The sequence below is a fragment of the Plecotus auritus genome, assembly GCF_963455305.1.
Source record: "Plecotus auritus genome assembly, chromosome: 12".
NCBI classification, from domain to species: domain Eukaryota; kingdom Metazoa; phylum Chordata; class Mammalia; order Chiroptera; family Vespertilionidae; genus Plecotus; species Plecotus auritus.
Window position 1 is genome coordinate 8,794,985 of NC_137778.1, and position 24,376 is coordinate 8,819,360.

A 24,376-nucleotide genomic window follows, 5' to 3' on the forward strand; every position below is an offset into this window, starting at 1 on the left:
ACCAGGGAAGGGATCGTTAGTCATTGCAGCTGGGCCTGGCATCACCACCTGGCCTAGCTGCCTTTCTGGGCCTGGAGCTGAAATACAACAGAGGCCTCGATGCTGTCTCTAGGGAGGCAAGGTCAGGGCGTCCAAACAGCATGGCCAGCGATATGCCAGGGGGGGAAAGGGCACTCTGGGGGTGAGGTTCAGCACCAGTTTTGCCTGTTGCCAGGCACTCGGGGCTTTCTGCCCCTGTGGACCATCTCTATCTGACTGTAAATTGCTCAACCAGTTTGTCCAGCTGTCAGTCTCAGTTTCCCCATTCCACTTGCCAAGGAATTTTCCCAGCTTTTTGCTATCCTGCCTCAACATGAGAGGGACCCCTTCTCTGGAAGTCAAGGGAGAATGGCTGACCAAGCATGACGGCAGCTAGGAAGGTTGTAAAGTCAAAGTGCGGCACGTGCTGAACAAAGGACAGCTGTGTTGGATGCTTCTAGAAAGAAAGAGAAAGTGAAAAGAAAGGAAAGGAGATAAGGTCCTTCCTGAGTGCAGAGACCTGGCAGAGAGACTGTGCAGTGAAGAATGTCCAGTGCATCGCTGTGCTTGGCTGTGAAACATGGCAGGTCCCTTTTGTAGCAGTGGGGCCACCCCCCCCCATAATTAAATTTCGTTCTAGTGATTTCTGCAGTGGTTTGGTATCCTCTGAATGTATGCCAGATGCCCCCTGACTTGCTCAGACCAGGAGAGGAGGAAGATGAGAGTGTGCACGCTGATGGAGACTGCCATGAGTTAAACTCGGGCTCCAGGATGCACCATTGATGGACCTTGGGCAAGTCATTTAGCGTGTCAGGCCTTTTCATCTGCAAAATGGGTCTATTACCTGCCCCACTGTTTTGTTGTGAAGATTAAATAGGGTTACATGCATATGGTTCCTGGCATGGTGTCAGACACACCAGTGATATTGAAGGGAATGGTTTAGTGTTGACTGTCCGAAGTACAACTGTCCTACGCTTCTGACATGAGGAAGAACTCCGAGTGCTTGAAGGCAAGCCAAGGGGGGGAAGGTAGGCACAGTCATGGGAAGAAAGGACTGTGGAGGGAGAAGCTTCAGGGCAGGATGTAAAGACAAAAGCTGTTCGAATTTCAGTGGTGCTCAGAGCTGGGGAAGAAAAAGCCCTCACTGCTGCCTGAGAGGTTGGGGTTAGACTTGCAAAGGGACTTCCCGGCAGTGGGAGGGAGCCGATGTTACCAGATAAGGAGATTTTCTTGTCCTCTGGGTGGTTGGTCAGCTGTTCCTAGAGCCAGAGAGTGGGTGAGATGCCAGGGGTCCAGCCACGAGTCCTCAATTCTGAGAACTGAAAGCAACCAACGGAGGACCCGGCTGCCCCTAAAAGCTGTTTTGGGGAGAGGTTCTTGGGTACATCTGACCCACTGAACTCTCTTCTGCTAACAGACAGCTCCTGACAGAGGGGAGCAGCTCGGGTGTTCCGCAGCCTCACCTTTCCTCTTGCAGGAGACAATGGAGGCATTTTTTGTTGGCCCTCTGAAGTCAAGGTGTTTGAGGCAGTGCCATGGCCTAATGTCCCTGGCTGCCCAGGTTCCTCTGGAAGCCCGTATGCCCGCTCTTGAGCCACAGTTGTGAGAGCAGGAGAGCAGAGACTGCCCTTGGGCTAAAGGTCAGATGGGCCCACGTGGGAGATCTTCCTAAATCGGCTTCTGGGTTCTGAGTTCGATCAGGTATTGGGTCGACCCAGCCCTGAAAATCAGGGAGCGTAAGGGAAGCATCATCAGCCGGACAGGGGTCCCCGCCTCCGTGGTGAAAGAGGGTGTCCTGTGTCACCCTTGGAAACTGTCATCTTCCATTAGCGTCTCGTAGCACCTTTGTCCCAGAGATTCTTCCTGGGTCTGCTCCAGCAGCTGGATTGTCTCTTACACATTTTATTTTAAACCCTTGCCCGAGGAACTATTTTTATTATTTTTTAGAGAGAGAGAAAAACATCATGTGAGAGAGAAACATCGATTGGTTGCCTCCAATATGTGCCCTAACCAGGAATCGAACCCACAACCTTTTGATGTACGGGGCAAAGCTCCAACCGACTGAGCCACCTGGCCAGGGCAGTGCTTCATAAATTTTTATGTAAACCCCTCCTGCTGCCGCTGACCCCATCTCTTCACAACCTCCCCTGGGGTCCGGCCTTCTTGTCCCGTATGATACCACGTGTCACCCTGATGCCTCTCCAAGCTTTTCATGGCATTAAGTATCCAGTTGAGATGCCTTTGGAGCCTCTTAGTTCCCAGCCCAACTTCATTCCCTGCTCGGGCCTGAGTATACTTAATAGTCACGGAGGAGAGGTGGCGGTGGCATCTTACCTGAGACAGTGGGAACAATATCTGAGGAAAACATACTGGAAGAGGCTCACCACCAAAACTAAGACGAAAACACCTTCCTTCTCTTTTAATCTTAAATTTTGTTTTTCTTTGAACATGAAACATATTCCCAAAGCTGTAGGGATAAGTGAGGGATCCACCTTTAAAGAGAGAGGCAATATAGAGCAGATGTTAGAACAAAAGCTTTGGTGCTAAATGGTTCAGAATCCAAAACATAACTGCTTGTGACCTTGGCAAGTCTGTTGACTTTGCTGAGCCTTGGTTTTCTCTGCTGAAAATGGGGGTGATACCCCCAGGTGTGTTGTGAGGATTGACCACGATGATGTAGATAGAGGTGCTGGCACAGTGCTTGGTCCATGTGAAGGCTCACCCAATGGCAGCCCTAAAGATTACCTCTGACTTCTAAGATGCTCTTCCCTATATTGTTGAGCGTTGGCTTATTTCCCAGTAGCTTCTCCCCTTTTAGGATAATTCTGTGTGGTTGCTAGCCCACATCTTACACATGAGGTATTGCTATAACCTTTGTTTTTAACCTTCACCCAAGGACATGCTGAGAGAGAGAGAGAGAGAGAGAGAGAGAGAGAGAGAGAGAGAGAGAGAGAGAGAGAGAGAGAGAGAGAGAGAGAGAGAGAAACATCAATGTGAGAGAGAAACATTGATTGGTTGCCTTCCGGATGTGCCCCAACTGGGGATCAAACTTGCAACCCAGGTATGTGCCCTGACCAGGAATCGAACCAGCAACCCTTTGGTACATGGGATGATGCTCAACTAACTGAGCCCCTCTGGCCGGGCACTGTCACCTTTTTATAGTCACAGCTACAGCGTGTCAAGGCACCCACAGCGGGACTCTGTGCTCTCTCCTCCTCCTTCCCACACTTAATGCTTTGCTGGTCACGTGTGCTTGTGGCGCTGTGTGCGGTGGTGTGGCTTCCATGTCCACAGGGTCACAGGTTGGTTTCTGCAGATAGTGTCCCTGCAGGAAGGAGTATGCCCACTGAGCTGGGACCTCTTCTACGTAATCCAAAGGTTCCTGACACCAGAGCCTCCTGCTTGAACTCCCCCTCTCCTTGTGGTGCCCTTGACCTTGTGTTGTCTGTTTTGGTGATCCCATGACGATGGGTGGGAGGGAGCTGCTGCTTTGGTATCAGGCTTCCTTGGTACCGAGAGCTGGGTGCTACACGAGTTATAGGTATACGGATGGTAACCAATTAACCACATAATGGATTAACCCCTTCAGTAGCCACTGGGATAAATGTTTGTGCTGATGAGGGACAGATGAGGACATCTACAGAAGGAGAAGTGACATGGCGGGGGGTGGCTAGTTGCCTTCTTTTTGTTCTCTTCTCCCCTTGAATTCGTTCATCCCACCGGTGTTTACTGAGCACTTGCTACATGCCATGTGTTGTTCCAGCGGCCTGCCTACCTTTGCATGGGTTTCATCACTTCTTCCCCCGACAAAGGCGCAAACTCTACGAAATGGCTAATGGAAAGAAGCTGAGTGCCCCTGGGACCAGACTCTGCTGATCCAGCCAGGCACCAGCTAGTCCAGCAAGCTCCCTTAGGAAACCCCAGTGTCAGAGAGTGCTGCGGCCACGCTGTCCGCTCTCTGCCTGCCTCCATTCACAGGCTCCGCCCAGGAAAATGCCTTTGTTCTCTGTGCGGGCACTCTGAGGGCTCCCAGCTCCTGGCAGCTCTGCCCTCCTCCCACCTCTCCCCTCTCCACTGAGTCGGAGACCCAGTAAGCCCATGAGTAGCTCACGTGTATGTCTATTTGTACGCCTCTTTGGGCTCCTGGTTGGAAACCCCTGGTTCCTCTTCCTTCCATCAGATCCATCTAACAGAACTACACAGAGCCCTGAGGGAGCACTGAGCTCAGGTGGGCGGGCTCCACGCTGCTGGGGTGTGCCCAGACTCGCCCCACCCCTCCCACTGGGAAATGGCCACCCCGACAGTGTCAATCTCTGCGGGCCACCTGGCTTCACACCTGTGCACATCATTAACTTCACAGCCGGGGGCTACTTCGGCTCCTTGAATTGCAGATCACCTCCCCCAGCGCTTCACGTGCAATCCACACCCTCCTGCCTGCCCGCCCCCCCTTCCGAAGTCATTAGTTGTGATTTCCTGTCATCTCTGCTCATTCTCCCCATGTCTTTGCTAACCCATGAGTAACGCTCCCCGCATCTCTGACTGTTCATCGGGGTCTTGTGGCTTCATCTCAGCTTCCTGTCTCCACGGTCCCCAAAAGCAGCTTATCTGCCCTGTGGCCCTAATGCGTGCCTTCCCCTTTCTCCCACTGCTGCTGAGATGGCCTCCCCAGGGTCCATCCAACTGGCCTCTGGGGTCCCAACACAAGATGCTCAGGGAACAAACCACTCGCAGCTCAGGCAGCCCCACCCCCTTTCCAGGGAACGGGGAGGGAAGCGGCTCCTCTTGGCAGGTCCTTTCAGAAGCAGAGCTGCTCACACAGGTGCCCGAGGGGCCCAGGAGCCCTGAGCTTCCTAACACACTCTCTTAATGATGCCCAGCCCTCGGGTGGTTTCGGCTGGGAGGGTGCGGGCCCTGGTGCCTCTGAGGGAAGGGGACAGCCAGGCGAGATGACATCTCTTCCTAGCCTGACAGCCTTGGCCTGTCTGGGCCAGCCCCCAGGGCAGGAGGCTCAGCCAGGGCAGGAGGCTCAGCCAGCTTGTTCCGTCCTATTTCAGCCCGAGGAGTTGCAGAAAGAACGCCCAGCTTCATGTACCCCCAGGGCACCTCGAGCAGCCAGATGGTGCTGCGTGGCATGGACCTGCTGCTGGAGTGCATCGCCTCCGGAGTGTACGTACCACTTCACCCCACTTCTGTCCACCCTCCTCAGGAGGCTGGGGAGGGAGCTTGTGCGTGCTCTGTCTGCCACGTTTCGGGGTACAGAAAGAGAAGCAGACAGCCCTCCATCCCATTCTGGCCATCTCTCTCTGGATAGCGAGGAAAGGAGACGGGTGGGCTTGCTGTACAGGTTAGGATCTCTGTGGCCTTAGACACGTCCCTCAGATGCTCTGCACTGAGCCGCCGTCTGTATGAGAACAGCTGTCGGAAGACAAGTATCCCTGGGCCCACGTACCTTTAAGGACCCCTGGGCTCCGTAGAAGAATTGCAGAGCCACGGTTTATAATAAATCCCTCTTTCCTGCCCGGTCCCTCTCCTAGCCCAACACCAGACATCGCGTGGTACAAGAAAGGGGGGGACCTCCCGTCGGACAAGGCCAAGTTTGAGAACTTCAACAAGGCGCTGCGCATCACCAGCGTGTCTGAGGAAGACTCGGGGGAGTATTTCTGCCTGGCCTCCAACAAGATGGGCAGCATCCGGCACACGATCTCGGTGAGAGTAAAGGGTACGTTGTGTGTATTTCTCATTATGATGATTTTGCCAGCCCTACACACCACGACCACCCTTCCCTCTGAGGGTGGCTGGGGCAGGGTGCGTGGGGGAAACTCAACACACTGGTCGGTGGCAATAGTGACCTCTCAGGGATGGTGTCACCCTGGAAGTGAGAGTGTGTGTGTGTGTGTGTGTGTGTGTGTGTGTGAGAGAGAGAGAGAGAGAGAGAGAGAGAGAGAGAGACGGGTGTTGAGGGAAGAAGATCTGACTATCGCGCAACTCCCTGGGGCTCCCTCAGCAGGTGAATGTCATGGTCTGTGTGATCCACACCCAGAGCCTTCTCCTTATTCATTTTGCATTCCTGTTCACGGTGTGTCCTCTTCTCCCTGTGCTGTCTGTGTACTGTGCTTGTTTCTTTCTAAAAATGGGGAGTCATCATGGCCCACACTATTTTTTTAAAGTCACACCCCTCCTGTACAAGCGTAGCTGGCCCACCTGAGCTCGAGTAAGCAACAGAACATGTGCCTTTGTGGATTCCAGCCCCAGGTGCCGGGGACACCAGTCACTTCCCACCGGGCTGGATGGGTGACTGGGTGACGAAGTCTGATCCCATAGTGCAAGAACTTGCTTAGCACACACTCAGTTGAACTTGTGACCTTGGTTTCAGCACTCCACTCAGACCAGTGGTTCTTAATCTTTTAGGGGGTATCAAGAGCTTTGGTACAAAGAACCCTGTTCTCAGAAAAATCCACATCTATTTATATAGATAGAACACCACAACGACCAGAATGACTGGATGTTTTGACGCGCACTGTGACCCCGATCGGCCCCCCCAACCCCGAGCAGGCCCACACACCCCAATCAGGGGTGGGGTGGGCCAGCCAGACCCCATCCGTGCACGAATTCATGCACCAGGTCTCCAGTATCCATATATTTGTGAAATTTTCCAAACAGTTGAAAAGGATGCCAGCTATGAGCTTCTGCTCTAACCAAAGCTCAGTGCCTAAGAGAGTGAATGTAAGTAGCAGGCCTTTCCTGAAAGGTCTCATCTTACAGCAGCAACAACAGAAACCCAGAGGGGCCAACCCAGCACCCGCCTTCCCACCATCCCTGGCTGGGCCCTTGGGTGCCCATCATGAACACCAGGACCTCTGAAAGCATTTGCCCCCACAGCCTCCCCTGAGGATTCCGATTCAGTGGGTCTGAGATGGACCCTGGCATCCGTGTTGGTTAAAAGCTCTTCAGGAAACGCTCATGAGCAGCCCCAGTTTGGAACTCTTGTTCTGTGAACTCGAAATAGGCAGGTCGGCATCTCTGGTGTTGAGCCGGCCAAAGGCAGGCTGGACTGAGCCATCCGTGAGGATGAGCCCGGGTGGGCACTGAAGGGCTGGGCTGGCACTCGGAGGCTCCTGTCTTCCTAGAGGAAGCCCGTCCGCACCATCTAACTCCTGCCTGTGCTGCCCTTGTCTTCCAGCTGCTCCCTACTGGCTGGACGAGCCCAAGAACCTTATCCTGGCTCCTGGCGAGGATGGGAGGCTGGTGTGTCGAGCCAATGGGAACCCGAAGCCCACTGTCCAGTGGATGGTGAATGGGGAACCTTTGCAGTGTAAGTAACCAGCCATCGTCTCCCCTGACTGCTCTGTCTGCCAGCAAAGGCTCCTGATCTTGTCCCTGTGGTGCCCCTGGTTCTTCCAGAAGTGAGGGAGCAGCCACCTCTTCGGACACCTCAAGAGGCAGGAACCCTGCCTCGTGTCTGCGTGTGAGGGCAGGAGCCTGGGGTTCTCTCTGTGTTGAGGGCATTTCTGCTCCCTTGGGGTTTTCATCAACCTCTGCTTTGTGCCCTTAACAACGACAGAGCCCAGTTCAAGGTTTGGGGTCTGCGGCTGCACCTCCTGAGAGTCTGGGCTCTGAGTGATGTCTGGAGCTCGGGAGATAGAGTAGAGCTCAGTAACCCATTGTGGTTGGCTGCCCGGGTCCGCTTTCTGCTGAGGGCAAACTAGGAGGCAGGGTGACGGGACAATGTAAACAATCTGGTCAGACAAGAGGAAGCACCTCCCCAGGAGAACAGATGCGCCCATGCAGGGTTCAGTGTACACAGACTCTGGGGAGAGGTCGTCTTGCCGGGATGGCTGGAGTAGGGGAGTCCAAGGCCCCTTCCAGCCAGGGGGCTTGGTCAAGATTTCCCATCATTCTCTCCAGGTGCATTTACTTTTTTAAATGTCCTGTCATTACTTTCTCTAAGGGGTCAGAGGAAATGCAAAAGGTGATGTCAACCAGAGGGGGCAAAAAAAAAAAGATGGCAAGAACTCAGAGCCTAACTCAGGAACAGCCGGTGGAGAGGCAGGGGAGGCAGGTGCAGGAGAGGGTGAGAGCACTTTCTAGACCCTTACTGTGTTCCAGCCACTGCACTAGGAGCTGCAGCCCCGCTCTCACTTTAACCTCAAACATTACGGATGAGGAAGCGAGGCTCTGAAGGTGTGTCCACTGCCCGAGGTCACGTGGCTAGTTAGTGAGGAAGCGGTGGGTTGCTGTGGGAACACAGCAGGCCTGCACCATCTAGTACTGAGCACACATTTATCCCCAGTGACTGTCCCTCCCCTGGACGCAGCAGAGACAGGGACGTGCCTGCCCTCTGCTGCTTCTGCCGTTGGTTCTCCCTGTGCTGACAGCCTCTGGGGACAAGGCCAGCAAAAGCTCTAAACGTCACAGCACCCAAGACTCGCCGCTGAGCCTTGGCCCTGGAAAGCGCAGCCGTCACTTACGGGGAGTGACTGGAGGAAAGGTGGGGCCATGGGAATTGCCGGGCAAGGCGTTCAAGTCGCTGGCATTGCCTGCCTCGGGCCTTTTTGCTGAGTGGGGAAGGGTGATAAGGATGCTGACCTTGACTTCACTTACCGCCTGCTGATTCCCCAGTTCCGGCTCAGACTCGCTATCTGTGGAGTGGCGCCCACGGGCCAGACCCTGGGTCCTCCTCGGCCGACTGCCACGGTCGGTCTGAGCAATCCTGGATGAGTTCACAGATCGAGGAAGCCAAGTCCTCTGGCCCAGTCCAGAAATCTTACAGACGAACGTCGCCTTCTGGTGATGAAAGATGAGAAAAGCAGCAGTTCTTACATTTCTAGAAAACTTTTATTGTACAGCCCATTACTTTTCTCTTCTCCTAACCCTCCTTAGACAGGGGAGCGGTGGGAGTACTTCCCATTTGGCAGGTGAAGGAAATGAGGCCCAGAAAGACTGGATTTGTCCCGGATGCACCGGTGCACATGGAATGTTCCCTCTGCGCGTGGGAAACCTTGCCGGGACCGTGGGGTGGCTTTGGCAGATAGAAGGACTGAGCGGTCTTCAGCGGGAGTAACTTGGTGAATGTCTGCAGAAAGCTCTGCTCTGATGGGCAAGTGGCAGGCCTACCCGGTTCCTTAGTGCTTCGTCCTTTTCAGAACAGACTTAAGTGTATGCACGTGGGATTAAAATATTAACAATGTGATCATCAGTATGGGCTGGGCCCTCTGCCAGCGACATGACACCTACCTAAAAGCTCATGGCCTTCCCCATAAAAGCCACACAAAGTAGTAGTTAGCCCCCTTCGGCCGACAAGGAAATTGATGCTGCAGGAATCTGGTTAGAATTCAGACCCCTTTCTGTTGCCACAGCTTATGCATCAAGCCCCACCTGCAAAGCTGCTACGTAGGTGGAGCAGGAATTCACATCCCCATTGGACAGACTGAGAAATAAACTCCAGAAGGTTCGATGATGGGCCCACATCACCCAGCCACACAGTGGTGGGGCCAGAGCGGGGTCTTCTGCGAGCCTTCCAGCGCTGCTGCCTCCGCGACACCCAGTCATGCTGGGGACCCCCGCGCAGAGCCCCAGGTTCCCCTCGCCTGCCCTCCCCCATTGCTCACAAGAGGCCTCTTTCCTCTCTGTAGCGGCACCACCCAACCCAAACCGCGAGGTGGCCGGGGACACCATCATCTTCCGGGACACGCAGATCAGCAGCAGGGCCGTGTACCAGTGCAACACCTCCAACGAGCACGGCTACCTGCTGGCCAACGCCTTCGTCAGCGTGCTGGGTGTGTGTCCCTGTCCCCCCGCTCCCCTGCAGCGCCACTTCTCCGGGTGGTCATGTCACGCGTGGGCTCACGTTCCTCGCCGGAGACTGGCCAGGCTGGCGGGGGGAATGTGGAGACTGGAGATGAGATGTGTGGGGAGGAGGGAGGGCTTAAAACCCACATAGCCACTGTGCAGACAGAGTGACTTCCCTGCCGGAAGTCAGCCTTGGTCCCTCCTTCCCCTGGTGTCACCTAGCGGGCCTGTCTCTGTCTCGCCTCCTTGGGGTGTCCATGCTGACTCTCCTGGGGTCTCAGCGGGTCACAGAGCCGGAGTGGTTCTGAGATGTTTGCAGCACTCCCGGGGCAGGGAGGGGCGGTGGGAGGGGCAGGTGCAGAACCTGCTGGATAATTTGGGGACAGACACCGTGGGCAGAAGCTGGATTGGAAAGAGGGTAGGTCGGGAACAGAAAAGCTTCCTCCTCCCTCACCTACCCCTTCGAGGCTTTTTAGAGGAGCCATGTGGCGGGGGAGGACAGGGGTGGCACTTGGAAAGCTGCTGTTCGGAGGAAGCAGGTAGAGATAAGACCAGCGGGAAAGGGATGGGAGAGTGAGACCCCCACCCAAGACCCCTTGTCTGGGACTTGCAGACGTGCCGCCTCGCATGATGTCACCACGGAACCAGCTCATTCGGGTGATCCTGTACAACCGCACACGGCTGGACTGTCCCTTCTTCGGGTCCCCCATCCCCACACTCCGATGGTAAGTCCCAGAGGACCAGGCCTCCCCAGCAGGGGCCATCTGTCTCACCCTTTGTCATTCCCATCTGCCCATAGTAAGTATTGAGCAAGGCCTGGGCACCTTAAAGGGGCAAAGCTGGGAGAAAGTTGGCTGATCAGCTGGGTCAACCCCTGTGTTGTGCACAGAAGGACGCCGAGGCCCGGGGAGGGGCAGACACTTGCCCGGACTACTCCGTGGCTGGAGGCAGACCCTGCAGGATGAGGGCTCCGGGTTCCCAGCGTGGGGCTCCTCCCACTGCCCACACCGTCTCTCTCGTCTCGGGTGGTTGGCCCCCGCCCCGGGGCCAGTCCTTTCTCAGTGTGTGGTGTGTTCTGCTGCTGTGTTGTGAGGTTTAAGAATGGGCAAGGGAGCAACCTGGATGGTGGCAACTACCACGTCTACGAGAACGGCAGCCTGGAGATCAAGATGATCCGCAAAGAGGACCAAGGCATCTACACCTGTGTCGCCACCAACATCCTGGGCAAAGCTGAAAACCAGGTCCGCCTAGAGGTCAAAGGTAAAGAAGGGGTTGGTAGGTGGAGGGCGGGGGAGAGGGGTGGAGCTGGGAAAGGAAGCTGTCTTCTCCGAGTTAGCCACGTGTGTTTTTCACTTTGGAAATGCACACACCTAATGCTTGATCCCTAGCGGGACACTCCCAGTGGGTCTGTGTGTTCTCCCAGGCTTCCAGCTGGCCTGGGTGCTGGGACACGGAGTCATGTCCGCCTGGTCCCCATGGCATTAGGAAGGAAAGCCTACCCACCCCGGCTCCCACCACCACCCCAGGAATTGCATCCGATCATCCCGAGCCAGATAGAGAGGATTTGGGGTGGTTTACTATTGGGGATCACCCACACCAGGCTTTCCCCCATTCATGCAATGGGAGACTGTTTCTGCCACTTCCCTTGATCGGTCTAACCTTGAGGTCGTGCATGTCACACTGGGTCCATGCTGGGATGACGGGCAGAGAGCGTGTCAGCGCCGAGCACCTGGGTTTCTCCGCAGACCCCACCAGGATCTTCCGGATGCCCGAGGACCAGGTTGTCAAAAGGGGCACCACCGTGCAGCTGGAGTGTCGGGTCAAACACGACCCCTCCCTGAAGCTCACGGTCTCCTGGCTGAAGGACGACCAGCCGCTCTACATCGGGAACAGGTCTCCACTCCGCCCTAGCCCCTTCCTGGTGCTGGTCCACGCCCTTTCCTTTCCCCTCTCGGGACACTGCAGAACCCAGGGATAGGGAGCCTGTGTCCTGCCTGTCCCCGAGGAGCTGCCGAGTTGGGCAGGTGGCCTCAGGGGAGACCCCCACCCTGCACCCTCTCCCTCTCTCCCTTCAGCTCTCCGCTTCCCTTTCCTTCTCCTCTCTTTCCAACTCCTTTCTCTCTTCACTTTTCTCCCCTCGCTCCCTCTCTTTTCCTCTTCCTTTATTGCGACTCCTCCCCTCCTCCTCTTCTGCATCACAGCCAGGAGCCCCCCTCTCCCCCCAGCTTCCGCCCTGCCCGCAGCGCCCCTGTTCTCCAGCAGAGGGCAGAGTTGGCCCGAGCCGACTAGGACCACTGGGATGCTTTTCCTAGCCCCAAGCCCGCCCCCTTCCTCATCCCAGATTCGGGTTTAATGGGTGTGGGGGCAGGCTGGGCACCAGCAGTGTGTGCACCTGCCCACGGGTGTCTCTGTTGTGCACTCAAGGTCCGAGCCTCCCTCCCCAGGGCCCTTTGCTGCACCTTCTTTCACCTCAGGGCCCTGAGGTTGCCTTAGGCACCAGCTGTTTCCAAGGACCATCTGGTTTTTTGTGGGGGTGCGCCTCCCCCCCCCCCCCCCCCGCCAGGGCAGGCACATCCTGGCACTCACTCGCTACTCATGCCTGCCTGCTCTTTGGTGCCATCCTTCTATGGGAAACAGTTCAGAGGAGCCTGGCACCCGGATAAGCCCAGGCAGAGACCAGTCTGGGCTGGAGATAGAGCTGGAGAATGGGGAGAGGGAGGGGTCTCCACCTGCCTTTTGGGGAAGAGGGGGTCTAAGTTGGGAGGGAGCGCAGCACAGGAAGGCACAGAGAGCAGGTGTCGTTTGAGGACTGAGCACGGCTCAGGGCCACGTCGGCCTCTCCCGTGTTCCTTCTCCCCTTTATTGAGCACCATAAGTGCTGGTGAACACCCTGTCTCTCCCGGGCATCGCAATGGGGCTCATGTCCCCTAGGAGGGGCTGTGGCTGCCCAGCCCAGCCTGGGGCTCCCCTCCCCCTCTGACTCGCCACCCATCCAGGGAGAAAGCAGCAGGCGGTGCCTGGCACTCCCCTTGTCTCTCCCATTTCCCCCCCCTCGCCCTCCTCCCAACCCTCGGTGCCTTTGCAGGATGAAGAAGGAGGACGACTCCCTGACCATCTTCGGTGTGGCCGAGCGGGACCAGGGCAGCTACACGTGCGTTGCCAGCACGGAGCTGGACCAAGACCGGGCCAAGGCCTACCTCACCGTGCTAGGTAACTGCCGCTGCCCAGGGCACTGACCTCGCCCTTCCTGCAGCCACAGAGGCCGGGGGCCGGCACCGTTCTCTGGTCCGCGAGCCCGCCAGCTGTGGCAGTCTCCTGCCCTTTGACCTAAGGGTTAGGGGGCTGGTCCTTTCGAGAGAAGCTGTACTCCATGACTTGCCTCCTAAGTAGAGCTATTAACTCCCCGTGTTCTCACCCGAATGAAAGTGGGAAGGTGGACAGGGGTTCCTGTGGTGGTCATTCTTACCAACTTTACAGCTAACTCTAAACCACTAAGTTTATTAAAACGATCCATCATTGAAGCAAGACTGAACTTTGTGTTTGTCCTTCCAACACCTCTGCTGGCCTTCCTCCCCTCCCCGCTTCCCGATGGGCGCTGTGCACTCAGCAGGGTGACCCACCTCGTCCAGGCTGCGCTGGACATACGAAGCCATCCCAAACCTGGGGAGGGAGCCAGGCCCGTCCAGGGAGGCAAAGTGCCCGTTGTCCCTCATCAGCTCTGTCCTCTCTCTGGGCCCCACTGCCCTTACTCTTAGTGCACTCTTGTCCCTTCCCCAGTGGAGGCACATGATCCCAGGAGATGGGGCTCGAGCGATGGGGCCCTGGGACAGGAAGGAGGTGATGGTGGCCCTGGGACAGGAGGGAGATGGGGCTCAGGGTGATGGGGCCCTGGGACAGGAGGGAGATGGGGCTCAGGGTGATGGGGCCCTGGGACAGGAGGGAGATGGGGCCCTGGTACAGGAAGGAGGTGATGGTGGCCCTGGGGCAGGAGGGAGATGGGGCTCAGGGTAATGGGGCCCTGGGACAGGAGGGAGATGGGGCCCAGGATGATGGGGCCCTGGGACAGGAGGGAGATGGGGCCCAGGGTGATGGGGCCCTGGGACAGGAGGGAGATGGGGCCCAGGATGATGGGGCCCTGGGACAGGAGGGAGATGGGGCCCAGGATGATGGGGCCCTGGGACAGGAGGGAGATGGGGCCGAGGGTGATGGTGGCCCTGGGACAGGAGGGAGATGGGGCCCAGGGTGATGGTGGCCCTGGGACAGGAGGGTGATGGGGCCCTCGGACAAGAGGGAGATGGGGCCCAGGGTGATGGGGCCCTGGGACATGAGGGAGATGGGGCTCAGGGTGACGGGGCCCTGGGACAAGAGGGAGATGGGGCCCAGGATGATGGGGCCCTGGGACAGGAAGGAGGTGATGGTGGCCCTGGGACAGGAGGGAGATGGGGCCCAGGGTGATGGTGGCCCTGGGACAGGAGGGAGATGGGGCCCAGGGTGATGGTGGCCCTGGGACAGGAGGGAGATAGGGCCCAGGGTGATGGGGCCCTGGGACATGAGGGAGATGGGGCCCAGGGTGATGGTGGCCCTGGGACAGGAGGGTGATGGGGCCCTGGGACAGGAGGGAGGTGATGGGGCCCTAGGACAGGAGGGAGGTGATGGTAGCCCTGGGACAAGAGGGAGATGGGGCCCAGGGTGATGGGGTCCTGGGACAGGAAGGAGGTGATGGGGGCCCTGGGGCAGGAGGGAGATGGAGCTCGGGTGATGGGGCCCTGGGACAGGAGGGAGATGGAGCTCGGGTGATGGGGCCCTGGGACAGGAGGGAGATGGAGCTCGGGTGATGGGGCCCTGGGACAGGAAGGAGATGGGGCCCAGGGTGATGGGGCCCTGGGACAGGAGGGAGATGGGGCCCAGGGTGATGGTGGCCCTGGGACAGGAGGGAGATGGGGCCCTGGGACAGGAAGGAGGTGATGGTGGCCCTGGGACAGGAGGGAGATGGGGCCCAGGGTGATGGTGGCCCTGGGACAGGAGGGAGATGGGGCTCGGGTGATGGTGGTCCTGGGACAGGAAGGAGGTGATGGTGGTCCTGGGACAGGAAGGAGATGGGGCCCAGGGTGATGGGGCTCTGGGACAGGAGGGAGATGGGGCTCATGGTGATGGGGCCCTGGGACAGGAAGGCGATGGAGCTCGGGTGATGGGGCCCTGGGACAGGAGGGAGATGGGGCCCAGGGTGATGGGGCCCTGGGACAGGAGGGCGATGGAGCTCGGGTGATGGGGCCCTGGGACAGGAGGGCGATGGAGCTCGGGTGATGGGGCCCTGGGACAGGAGGGAGATGGGGCCCAGGGTGATGGGGCCCTGGGACAGGAGGGAGATGGGCCCAGGGTGATGGTGGCCCTGGGACAGGAGGGAGATGGGCCCAGGGTGATGGGGCTCTGGGACAGGAGGGAGATGGGCCCAGGGTGATGGTGGCCCTGGGACAGGAGGGAGATGGGCCCAGGGTGATGGGGCTCTGGGACAGGAGGGAGATGGGGCTCGGGTGATGGTGGTCCTGGGACAGGAAGGAGGTGATGGTGGTCCTGGGACAGGAAGGAGATGGGGCCCAGGGTGATGGTGGTCCTGGGACAGGAAGGAGATGGGGCCCAGGGTGATGGGGCTCTGGGACAGGAGGGAGATGGGGCCCAGGGTGATGGGGCTCTGGGACAGGAGGGAGATGGGGCTCAGGGTGATGGGGCCCTGGGACAGGAGGGTGATGGGGCCCAGGGTGATGGGGCCCTGGGACAGGAGGGCGATGGGGCCCAGGGTGATGGTGGCCCTGGGACAGGAGGGCGATGGAGCTCGGGTGATGGGGCCCTGGGACAGGAGGGAGATGGGGCCCAGGGTGATGGTGGCCCTGGGACAGGAGGGAGATGGGGCTCAGGGTGATGGGGCCCTGGGACAGGAGGGCGATGGAGCTCGGGTGATGGGGCCCTGGGACAGGAAGGAGATGGGGCCCAGGGTGATGGGGCCCTGGGACAGGAGGGCGATGGAGCTCGGGTGATGGGGCCCTGGGACAGGAAGGAGATGGGGCCACAGGAGGCCTCTAGTAGTGAGGGCTCTGTGGAAGGAGGGGAAGCCGTGGGAAACGTGTTGCAGGGGCGGCTCTCCCAGCCTCGGCTGCCTGTTCCCACCCTTTTGGAACACCTCTAACCCCAGATAACCAGCTAACCTGGTTAACCATCTTACCTTTGCAGCTGATCAGACCACTCCAACTAACCGTTTGGCTGCCCTCCCCAAAGGTAATTCATACTAATCGGGACCCTCGCCAAGGCCCGGGGAGGTGGGGTCTCAGAGGAGAGCACTGCCCAGGAGGTGCTATGTGGGCGGTACATCGCTCCCACGCCCTGCCCAATCCGCTCCCTCCCCGAGCATCACAGCCCTGGCTTCCCGCTCCAGGTGCAGGTTGAGCTTAGACATCCTTGGCTGCCTTACCTGCGTTCCTGACCTCTGACCTCTCACCATGCCCATGGGGAGGCCTGTTCTCTTCTTTGGCTTCGGACATGCCTGTGGCCCACTTGCTTCGAACCATCTGTGGGCCCACGTTTCCTGCAGCCTCTATGTACCCACAAACAGTCTGCACTCATGAATGGGGGCTCACTTTCCAGATTCTTCCTGCGATCAGCCACCATGTGGAAATGGCTGGTTCAAGGAGCCACATAGGGGGAGATTATGCCACCCCACCAGTCGGTGGTGGCATGGCTTTATCCCCGACCCTGGATGGCACTCATCCCCACTAAGGCAGCCCAGTGAGACTGGAGCCCCCACACGGTGCTGCCTCCCCGCTGGTAGGAAGCCTGCTGGGCTCCTGATGTGTTCGTCCCTGGAACTTCTTGACCACATCCCCATCTCCTCCCTGGCCTGGTCCCCTTCCTCCCTCCCATCCCCTGAGGCTGTCTGCCTCCCTCAGCACCCACACACCCTCCGGCTCCTGCCCCTCGGAGCCGTGGCATACAGAGTAGAAAATAATAATCCTAAGAAAATGAGACAGAGTTCACACTTCCTGGCTGGTTTCCCTAAATGTGAACATGTGTCTAGTGAAAAGCATTGCCAAGTGCTTGCACTCCAAGATACCTGCAGGAATGGGCTGGCCCTTCCGACTCTCTGTGCCCTGCATCCTTGGATACTCTTGGAGAGGGAGGTGGAACTGGAGTCTCCTCTTTGTTCTCCCTTGACCCCCTGAGGGAAGGGGGTGGTCCCTGTGCTGACCCTCCAGGGCAGGCAGGGGGTGGGCCCTGCTGTGGTGGCCTCTGCCCTCCGGGGACCAGTCCATGGGCGTGGCCGGGGCTGGGGCCAGCACAAGGACGGGCTGGCTCTAACTCGGGAGTCCTGCACGGTGTCTTCTCCCTCTGCTGCCAGGACGGCCGGACAGACCCCGGGACCTGGAGCTCACCGACCTGGCCGAGAGGAGTGTGAGGCTGACCTGGATCCCAGGGGACGATAACAACAGCCCCATCACAGGTCAGCCAGGGCCCTGCGCTCCGGGCCAGAGAAGAGGGGGTGGGGGCAGCTTGGAGCTCCGAGGCCTGGCCCTGGTGTCGGTCCCCGTCCGCCTCACTTGGCCCATACCCTGGGCTGTTTGCAGACCCCACGGAAGCCTTGTCTCCCTTTCAGAGTCTTGATAGGAATCCTCCCTGTGCCTCTCTCTACCGAGGGAGGTTATGGAGAGAATGAAAACCATGGGGGATGCTTTCCGGAAGAAGGCAGCTGACTCAGCCCCTGACGCAGCTGACTGTCTCCCTTGCCCTCAGACTATGTGGTCCAGTTCGAAGAGGACCAGTTCCAACCAGGGGTCTGGCACGACCATTCCAAGTTCCCAGGCAGCGTTAACTCGGCCGTCCTGCAGCTGTCCCCGTACGTCAACTACCAGTTCCGGGTCATTGCTGTCAACGAGGTCGGCAGCAGCCACCCCAGCCTCCCGTCCGAGCGCTACAGAACCAGCGGGGCCCGTGAGTACCCAAGGGATCACCCACGACGGCGCTGGAACAGGCGCCCTGAGCTCCCAATGGGTGCCCCCAGCCCCCAGCCGTGCGGATTTGGACAAGTTGCTTAACGTCTCCAAGGCTTGGTCCCTCATCTGTAATATCAGCACGGTGCCAGAGGGGCTGCTGTGAGGATTCCATTTGAAATGCGAGCACTCATGTTAACTGTCATTTTTATTATTACTAATGTCATTAATAACGTCGATGGTCTGCTTGAAAGGGAAGAGCTGTGGCAGACACTTGCAGCAGAAATGTGTAACCGGTATTTTATCACATTTCTTTTCCTGGGTAATATTTAGCATTCTGAAATCACACTGGCTCGTTGACATCCCCAAAATGTTAAATGCTGGGATAAACCCGCCTGCTATTAAACATATTTAGCGGCTAATCCACGAAGGGGATGATCCATGAGTTGGCTATATGGGCATCTGAAGTGTGAAAGGCCTCATGACAAGTCTGTCTGAGAGGCATTGCACTGGAGAGGGGTTAAGCTAGGCAGGCACGTCACACACGTGAGACATGGCAGAGCGTGTTCTGGTGCCCATGAGACGGGAGTGCAGAGAGACACAGAGGAACAGCGTAGGAGAGACCAGGCGGGGGGGAGGCGCTCACCACGCCCTAGACACATTGGACTTGAACTTCGTGTCAATTTGGGTTCCAGCCCCTGAGTCCAATCCCAGTGACGTGAAAGGAGAGGGGACCAGAAAGAACAACATGGAGATCACATGGACGGTGAGTGTCCCCCATCCCAGCCTCGAAGGCAGCAGTGTGCACCTGGGACCCCTCGCCCTTTATGCCTTTGACGCCCCAAGGCTCCAGGGTGGCTCAGACAGCCTGGCTGGTTTGGTGGCCACTCGTCTGCGTTGGGCATCCACAAACCAAGCGGGAGCGTGTCTAGACGTGATTTAAGACAGGAAAGAGGAGCAGAGGTGGTTGGGGGCAGTCTGGCAAAACCATAGAGAGCCAGCAAAATAAAAGGGGCTTCTTTCTTCAGAAGAAGGAGGGGTTGAGGCCTAGCCCATTTGGCTCAGTGGATAGAGCATCGGCCTACAGACTGAAAGGTCCTGGATTCTATTCCGGCCAAGGGGACGTACCTCGGTTGCAGGCTCCTTCCCAGCCCAGGCTCTGGTCAGGGCGTGTGCAGGACACAATCAATCGATGTGATTCTCTCACATCAATATTTCTCTGTCTTTCCCTCTCTCTTCCACTCTAAAAGTCAATGGAAAAAATATCCTCAGGGGCCCTAACTGGTTTGGCTCAGTGGATAGAGCGTTGGGCTGCGGACTCAAGGGTCCCAGGTTTGATTCCTGTCAAGGGCATGTACCTTGGTTGCAGGCACATAACCCAGTAGGGGGTGTGCAGGAGGCAGCTGATCGATGTTTCTCTCTCATCGATGTTTCTAACTCTCTATCCCTCTCTGTAAAAAATCAATAAAATATATATTTTTTAAAAAAATATCCTCGGGCCCTAACCGGTTTGGCTCAGTGGGATAGAGTGTCGGCCTGCGGACTCAAGGGTCCCAGGTTCGATTCCGGTCAAGGGCATGTACCTTGGTTGCAGGCACATCCCCAGTAGGGGGTGTGCAGGAGGCAGCTGATTGATATTTCTCTCTCATCAATGTTTCTAACTCTCTCTCCCTCTCCCTTCCTCTCTGTAAAGAATCAATAAAATTGCCCAGCCGGGTGTGGCTCAGCGGTTGAGCATTGATCTAGGAACCAACAGGTCGCCGGTTCGATTCCTGGTCAGGGCATATGCCCGGGTTGCGGGCTCAATCCCCAGTGTGGGTGTGCAGGAGGCAGCCGGTCGATGATTCTCTCTCATCATTGATGTTTCTATCTCTCTCTCTCCCTCTCCCTTCCTCTCTGAAATCAATAAAAATATTTTTTTAAATGTTGTTTAAAAAAATCAATAAAATATATTTTTTTAAAAAATAATAAATAAATAAATAAATAAATAATATCCTCGGGTGAGGATTAAAAAAAGAAGGAGGAGGAGGAGGAGGGGCTGAGGTTGGACTGGGAACGATTGGGCATGAACACTGGGCTTGCATTGATGTTCTGGGTCCTTTCACGAGATTGCTGGGAGTGAGGAGAGGCCGGTGGTTGGCGTTGTCAGTGTAGACCTTCTCGCAGTCAGGACTAGAGAACTCCAGGCCAGGTCTGAAGAACCCCATCTTCACTTTGGTTCACTGACTACATTTCCAAATCAGAATTGGATGTGTCACCTCAAAATGACTTCTTTAAAAAATATGTTTTTATTGATTTCAGAGAGGAAGGGGGAGGGAGAGAGAGATAGAAACATCAATGATAAGAGAGAATCAGAGGTGGGCTGCCTCCTGCATGCCCCATACTGGGGCTTGTGCTTGCAACCTGGGCATGTGCCCTGACCCCTGACCAAAAATCGAACCGTGACCTGGTTCATAGGTCGATGCTCAACCACTGAGTCACGCCGGCCAGGCATCAGAATGACTTGTTTTCAAACCACATCCTAGTCTGAGAGATGCAGACTTGGCTGCTGAAATGCACTTCTGTGCTGTGGCCATGCGTCATGGAAACAGGACACACAGTGTTGGGAGTCCAGACCATCCCCATCCTGCTGAGGGCCTGGTCTCCCAGCAGCCTCAGCAATGGGGCCTGGCTGATCCCAGATGCCAGCACATCCGCGGGGCTGAGCAGGGTCTGCTCGAGGTCCACACTCCATCCTGTGCTCTGGGACTGCTTGTGGGGGCAGGCCCTTAGGGACCAGAGGGTAGAGCTCCGCCCACTTTGAGAAGGCTGGGCCCTGTTGGGAGGACAGAGCAGACCTGCCTGCACTTGGGAGAGCTGAAGTCGGCTCTGTAACTGAGTCCACGGGCAGGAGGCATGCAGTGCTAACCCAGAGCTCATGCCTTTCTGACTTCGGAGAATATTATATTTTCATCCATATTTCTTCTTGTTGCTCCACCATAGGAGAGGGTCCTGTCCAAAATAAGGCTTTTGCTCCCTATGCACTTGCACATATGGGAGTCACGGTGATGAGGTCTTGGGGGACGCCTTTGTCACAGAAAATCTGTGCTGCTGGGTTCATGGGACTCGGCTCTTGGAGGGTGGGGACTGGGCAGTGTTGGGCAGATCTGGAGGGGTGCCTGGGGGAGAAAGAGACGAGCTGTGGGTAGGTCTGGGCCCCCCACCTGCCCCTCCACCTCTGCTCTCTGTCTCTCCCCACCCAGCCCATGAATGCCACCTCTGCCTTTGGCCCCAACCTGCGCTACATCGTCAAGTGGCGGCGGAGAGAGACTCGAGAGACCTGGAACAATGCCACCGTGTGGGGCTCCCGCTACGTGGTAGGGCAGACCCCTGTCTACGTGCCCTATGAGATCCGAGTGCAGGCCGAAAATGACTTTGGGAAGGGCCCTGAGCCAGACACGGTCATCGGTTACTCTGGAGAAGATTGTGAGTACCTTCCCCCTGGCCCCCACCCAGGACCCTCCCAGCTGGGCTGCGTAAGGGCCACGCTCACAGACTAGGAACCTCGGGGTGGGTCATGGGACTTCCCAGAACTGGGAGGACAGCTAGTTCCCGGGAAAGAGGAAACTGACCTACATAGCAACAGATGGGCCCTCATAGTGTGGGGAGCGGAAGTGTATCATCTGGACACCAGTTAAAATTACTCCGCGTCATCACCTAGTCCAGTACTCTATGTTATGGACGTGAACACAGGCCCCGCGAGGAAAATGTTGGCCGTATTACACAACAGCAAGTGCTGGGCGTGAAAATGGAACCCAGGCCTTCTGATCTGCCTATTGCCAGTCCTCGCTGCACCAAGAAAGACTTCAGGACTGTGTATCCTGAGGAGCCATTAGCTCCTCCCAGGAAGCAGGGCCACGGGCCAGACTCCTCCCCCGGCTCCCCGCCCCCCCCCCCCCCCCCCCCCCCCCCCCGCCCCGGCAGCCTTCAGGGATGGAGAAGGTCTGCAGAGCCTCAGACTGGAGCCACCCAGACCAGCCTCCTGCCAGCATTCCAGGGATGCTCTTGGCCCTCAGAATTGAGCATAAAAAGAGAATTCCCTTAGGGCAGTGGTCGTCAAACTCATTAGTCAACAGAGCCAAATATCAATAGTACAACGATTGAAATTTCTTTTGAGAGCCAAATTTTTTAAACTTAAACTTCTTCTAACGCCACTTCTTCAAAATAGACTCGCCCAGGCCGTGGTATTTTGTGGAAGAGCCACACTTAAGGGGCCAAAGAGCCGCATCTGGCTCGCGAGCCACAGTTTGCCGACCACTGCCTTAGGGGCTTGCACTGGGTTAATCAATGAGATTCTGGGCATATATGTGGAAGCCTGGCTTCCCAGGTGATGGTGGCTTCTTTGTCCCCAGCACATCAATCTGGTAGACAGCTGAGCAAGGCAGGAGAGGCAGTGGAGTACCCCCCGCCCCCCCAGATCAGGGTGATTTGTACCCCAGTGGGTCTGGGTCTGATCTAAGAAGAGATCATGGGGTGACTGAAAGGGAGGGGGGCTGGGGAGAGTCTTAGGGAGGTGTGGAGTCACAGGGGCAACGCTGAAGTCAGGAGCCAGGCCAGCAATGTTTGAACAGTGAGATGGGAAGAAGTAAGGGTTGGGCTCTATGCTCCACTTTCCTGGAGGTGATTGTGGATTGAACCCACTTGGGAGATAAGCAGGGGGTGGGGTGGGGGGGGAGGGTGAGGGGGCAGGTCAGCAAGCCCTCTGTCCATCTCACTCCTCATCTCCGTGGTGGCAGACACTTCTGGACAGGAGACTACTGGATGGCAAGTATGGAATGGGCAGCATCTGGTCATGAACTTCACGGACCGCCCCATAGTCGCCATTGCATCTGTCTGCTCTGTGGCCTCTGCTCTGATGGAGTAGAGGGGATGAGGCCGAACTGCTTCTGCAGCAGAATGGAGAAAGGGGGCGGGAATCAGTTATGGGGGAGGCAGTGGCCCTCCCATTCCAGGTAGTCATGGATAAGGTGCCTTATTCTGGTGGTAATGTTTCCTGGCAGGAAGCATATGCCACTCAGAGCGGACTATTTCTAATGTAAGCACAGGGCTCGAGGGGAAACAGCACAGTATGGTGACCACCTGGGGGGCTAGGGGCTAACCTTGAGCCTTGAAGGGGCAGGGGGTGGGTGAGTCACCATGCCATCGAGGGCCACCCACAGGAGCCATGGCCTTGAACAAAAGTGCAATGCTGTCAACCGTCAGCCCCACAAACAGGCGGCAAGGGGCATAGCTACCTCTCCTGCCCCAGGATCTCCTGTTGGCGCCTCCTGTTGGGCAAACCCATCCGGAAACCGGAGAACAAGGGAGCCAGCTGATTTGGTCCAGAAAGGGCCGCCTCCTGGGACATGGAGCGGGGTGGGGAAGGGTGGAGAACGCAGTGGAGGGCAAACGGAGACTACCCGGCACCTGAGGGTAGCAGATCCCTGCCCTCCTACCTGGGCTGCCACCCTTTTGTTCTGAGCCTTTCCCCACTCGTCCACGTACAGTCTGATGGAGGAGACAGAGCCCCTGCCCTCAGGGTGCAGAGCAGGGTAGAGGTTATGGGCAGCAGAGAAAAGTCGAGGGGAACTTGGGGTCCTGGGGCCAACCCTGCCAGCATAACCTGCTCTCTGTCCCAACACATTGCAGATCCCAGGGCTGCACCCACTGACGTTAAAATCCGAGTCCTGAACAGCACAGCCATCAGCCTTCAGTGGAACCGCGTCTACTCCGACACGGTCCAGGGCCAGCTCAGAGAGTACCGAGTGAGGAAGCCAGCTCCCAGCCCCGCCTAACCACCCGCTCCATAACCAGGGCAAGGGGTAGCAGGTGCAGGCCAGGAGATGTTTGGAAGGGGGCCTCGGGGTAGCTATGGAACCCACAGTTGATTCAAGAAGATGATGTCTAGGGTTCGCTCCTCAAAATTATACTCATACTCATGGACACACACCCCCGGGTGTGTCCTGCAACGGATATGCTGAGAGAGGCTGCTCAGCAGGAAATCACGTGAAGCATGGTGGCTTGGGTGGATGTTGCATCGCACGCCATGCCTGTAAGGCGGGAGTGGATGCACGCACATTCACAGAAGCTCTGTTGAAGCACCACTGAGCTACACCCTGCCTGCTCCTAATGGTCCCCGCTGGGCTGCTTGCCTCTCCTGGTCTGGTTTTGTGAAGCCCCAACTAACAGGTGTAACTGCTAAAAGGGTGCAAAGGCCTTGCCTGTGGTCATAGCCACGCCAGGTGATCCACACAGGGGTCATCCCGGCTCTTGGCTTCTGGTCTTCCTGCCTGGGCGTGGTTTCTGCTCAGTCTTTTCTCTTCTTTGAAAGGGTGAGCTGAGTTGGGGGAAAGGGAGAGAAAACCCAGGATAAGCAAGGCTCTTCCTGGGAATGGCTCTGTTTAAAAGTGGCCTGGGAAGCAAGGGAGGCTGTGGCCACGGGATATTCACACAGGTTCTGTGACCTCAGAGGTCATTGGTGGAGCGTTGGCTGGTGGACAATCGGGGGCAGAACGGAGGGGCCAGTCTCTCCTTGGGAAATGAATCTGTAAGTGGGGGAAGGCAGGCAAGATGAT

At 57.2% G+C, this 24,376-nt stretch overlaps 1 protein-coding gene across 32 annotated transcripts in view; it reads left to right on the forward strand.

Moving 5' to 3' along the window:
- The window catches only part of NFASC (neurofascin), a 180,592-nt gene that overhangs the window by 119,704 nt on the left and 36,512 nt on the right, over positions 1-24,376 (forward strand). For 14 of the 32 annotated variants that reach the window (XM_080648729.1, XM_080648756.1, XM_080648759.1 and 11 more), the window contains 14 exons: positions 5,073-5,184; positions 5,553-5,737; positions 7,199-7,330; positions 9,651-9,794; positions 10,421-10,532; positions 10,901-11,067; positions 11,553-11,700; positions 12,893-13,017; positions 16,033-16,077; positions 17,195-17,296; positions 17,587-17,784; positions 18,479-18,549; positions 21,026-21,248; positions 23,451-23,566. In XM_080648729.1, coding sequence (XP_080504855.1) covers positions 5,073-5,184; positions 5,553-5,737; positions 7,199-7,330; positions 9,651-9,794; positions 10,421-10,532; positions 10,901-11,067; positions 11,553-11,700; positions 12,893-13,017; positions 16,033-16,077; positions 17,195-17,296; positions 17,587-17,784; positions 18,479-18,549; positions 21,026-21,248; positions 23,451-23,566 — 1,880 coding nt within the window. Of the gene's footprint in view, positions 1-5,072; positions 5,185-5,552; positions 5,738-7,198; positions 7,331-9,650; positions 9,795-10,420; positions 10,533-10,900; positions 11,068-11,552; positions 11,701-12,892; positions 13,331-16,032; positions 16,078-17,194; positions 17,297-17,586; positions 17,785-18,478; positions 18,550-21,025; positions 21,249-23,450; positions 23,567-24,376 lie in introns of those variants that run through there. The other 18 variants (XM_080648748.1, XM_080648744.1, XM_080648747.1 and 15 more) reach the window with 4 other exon arrangements.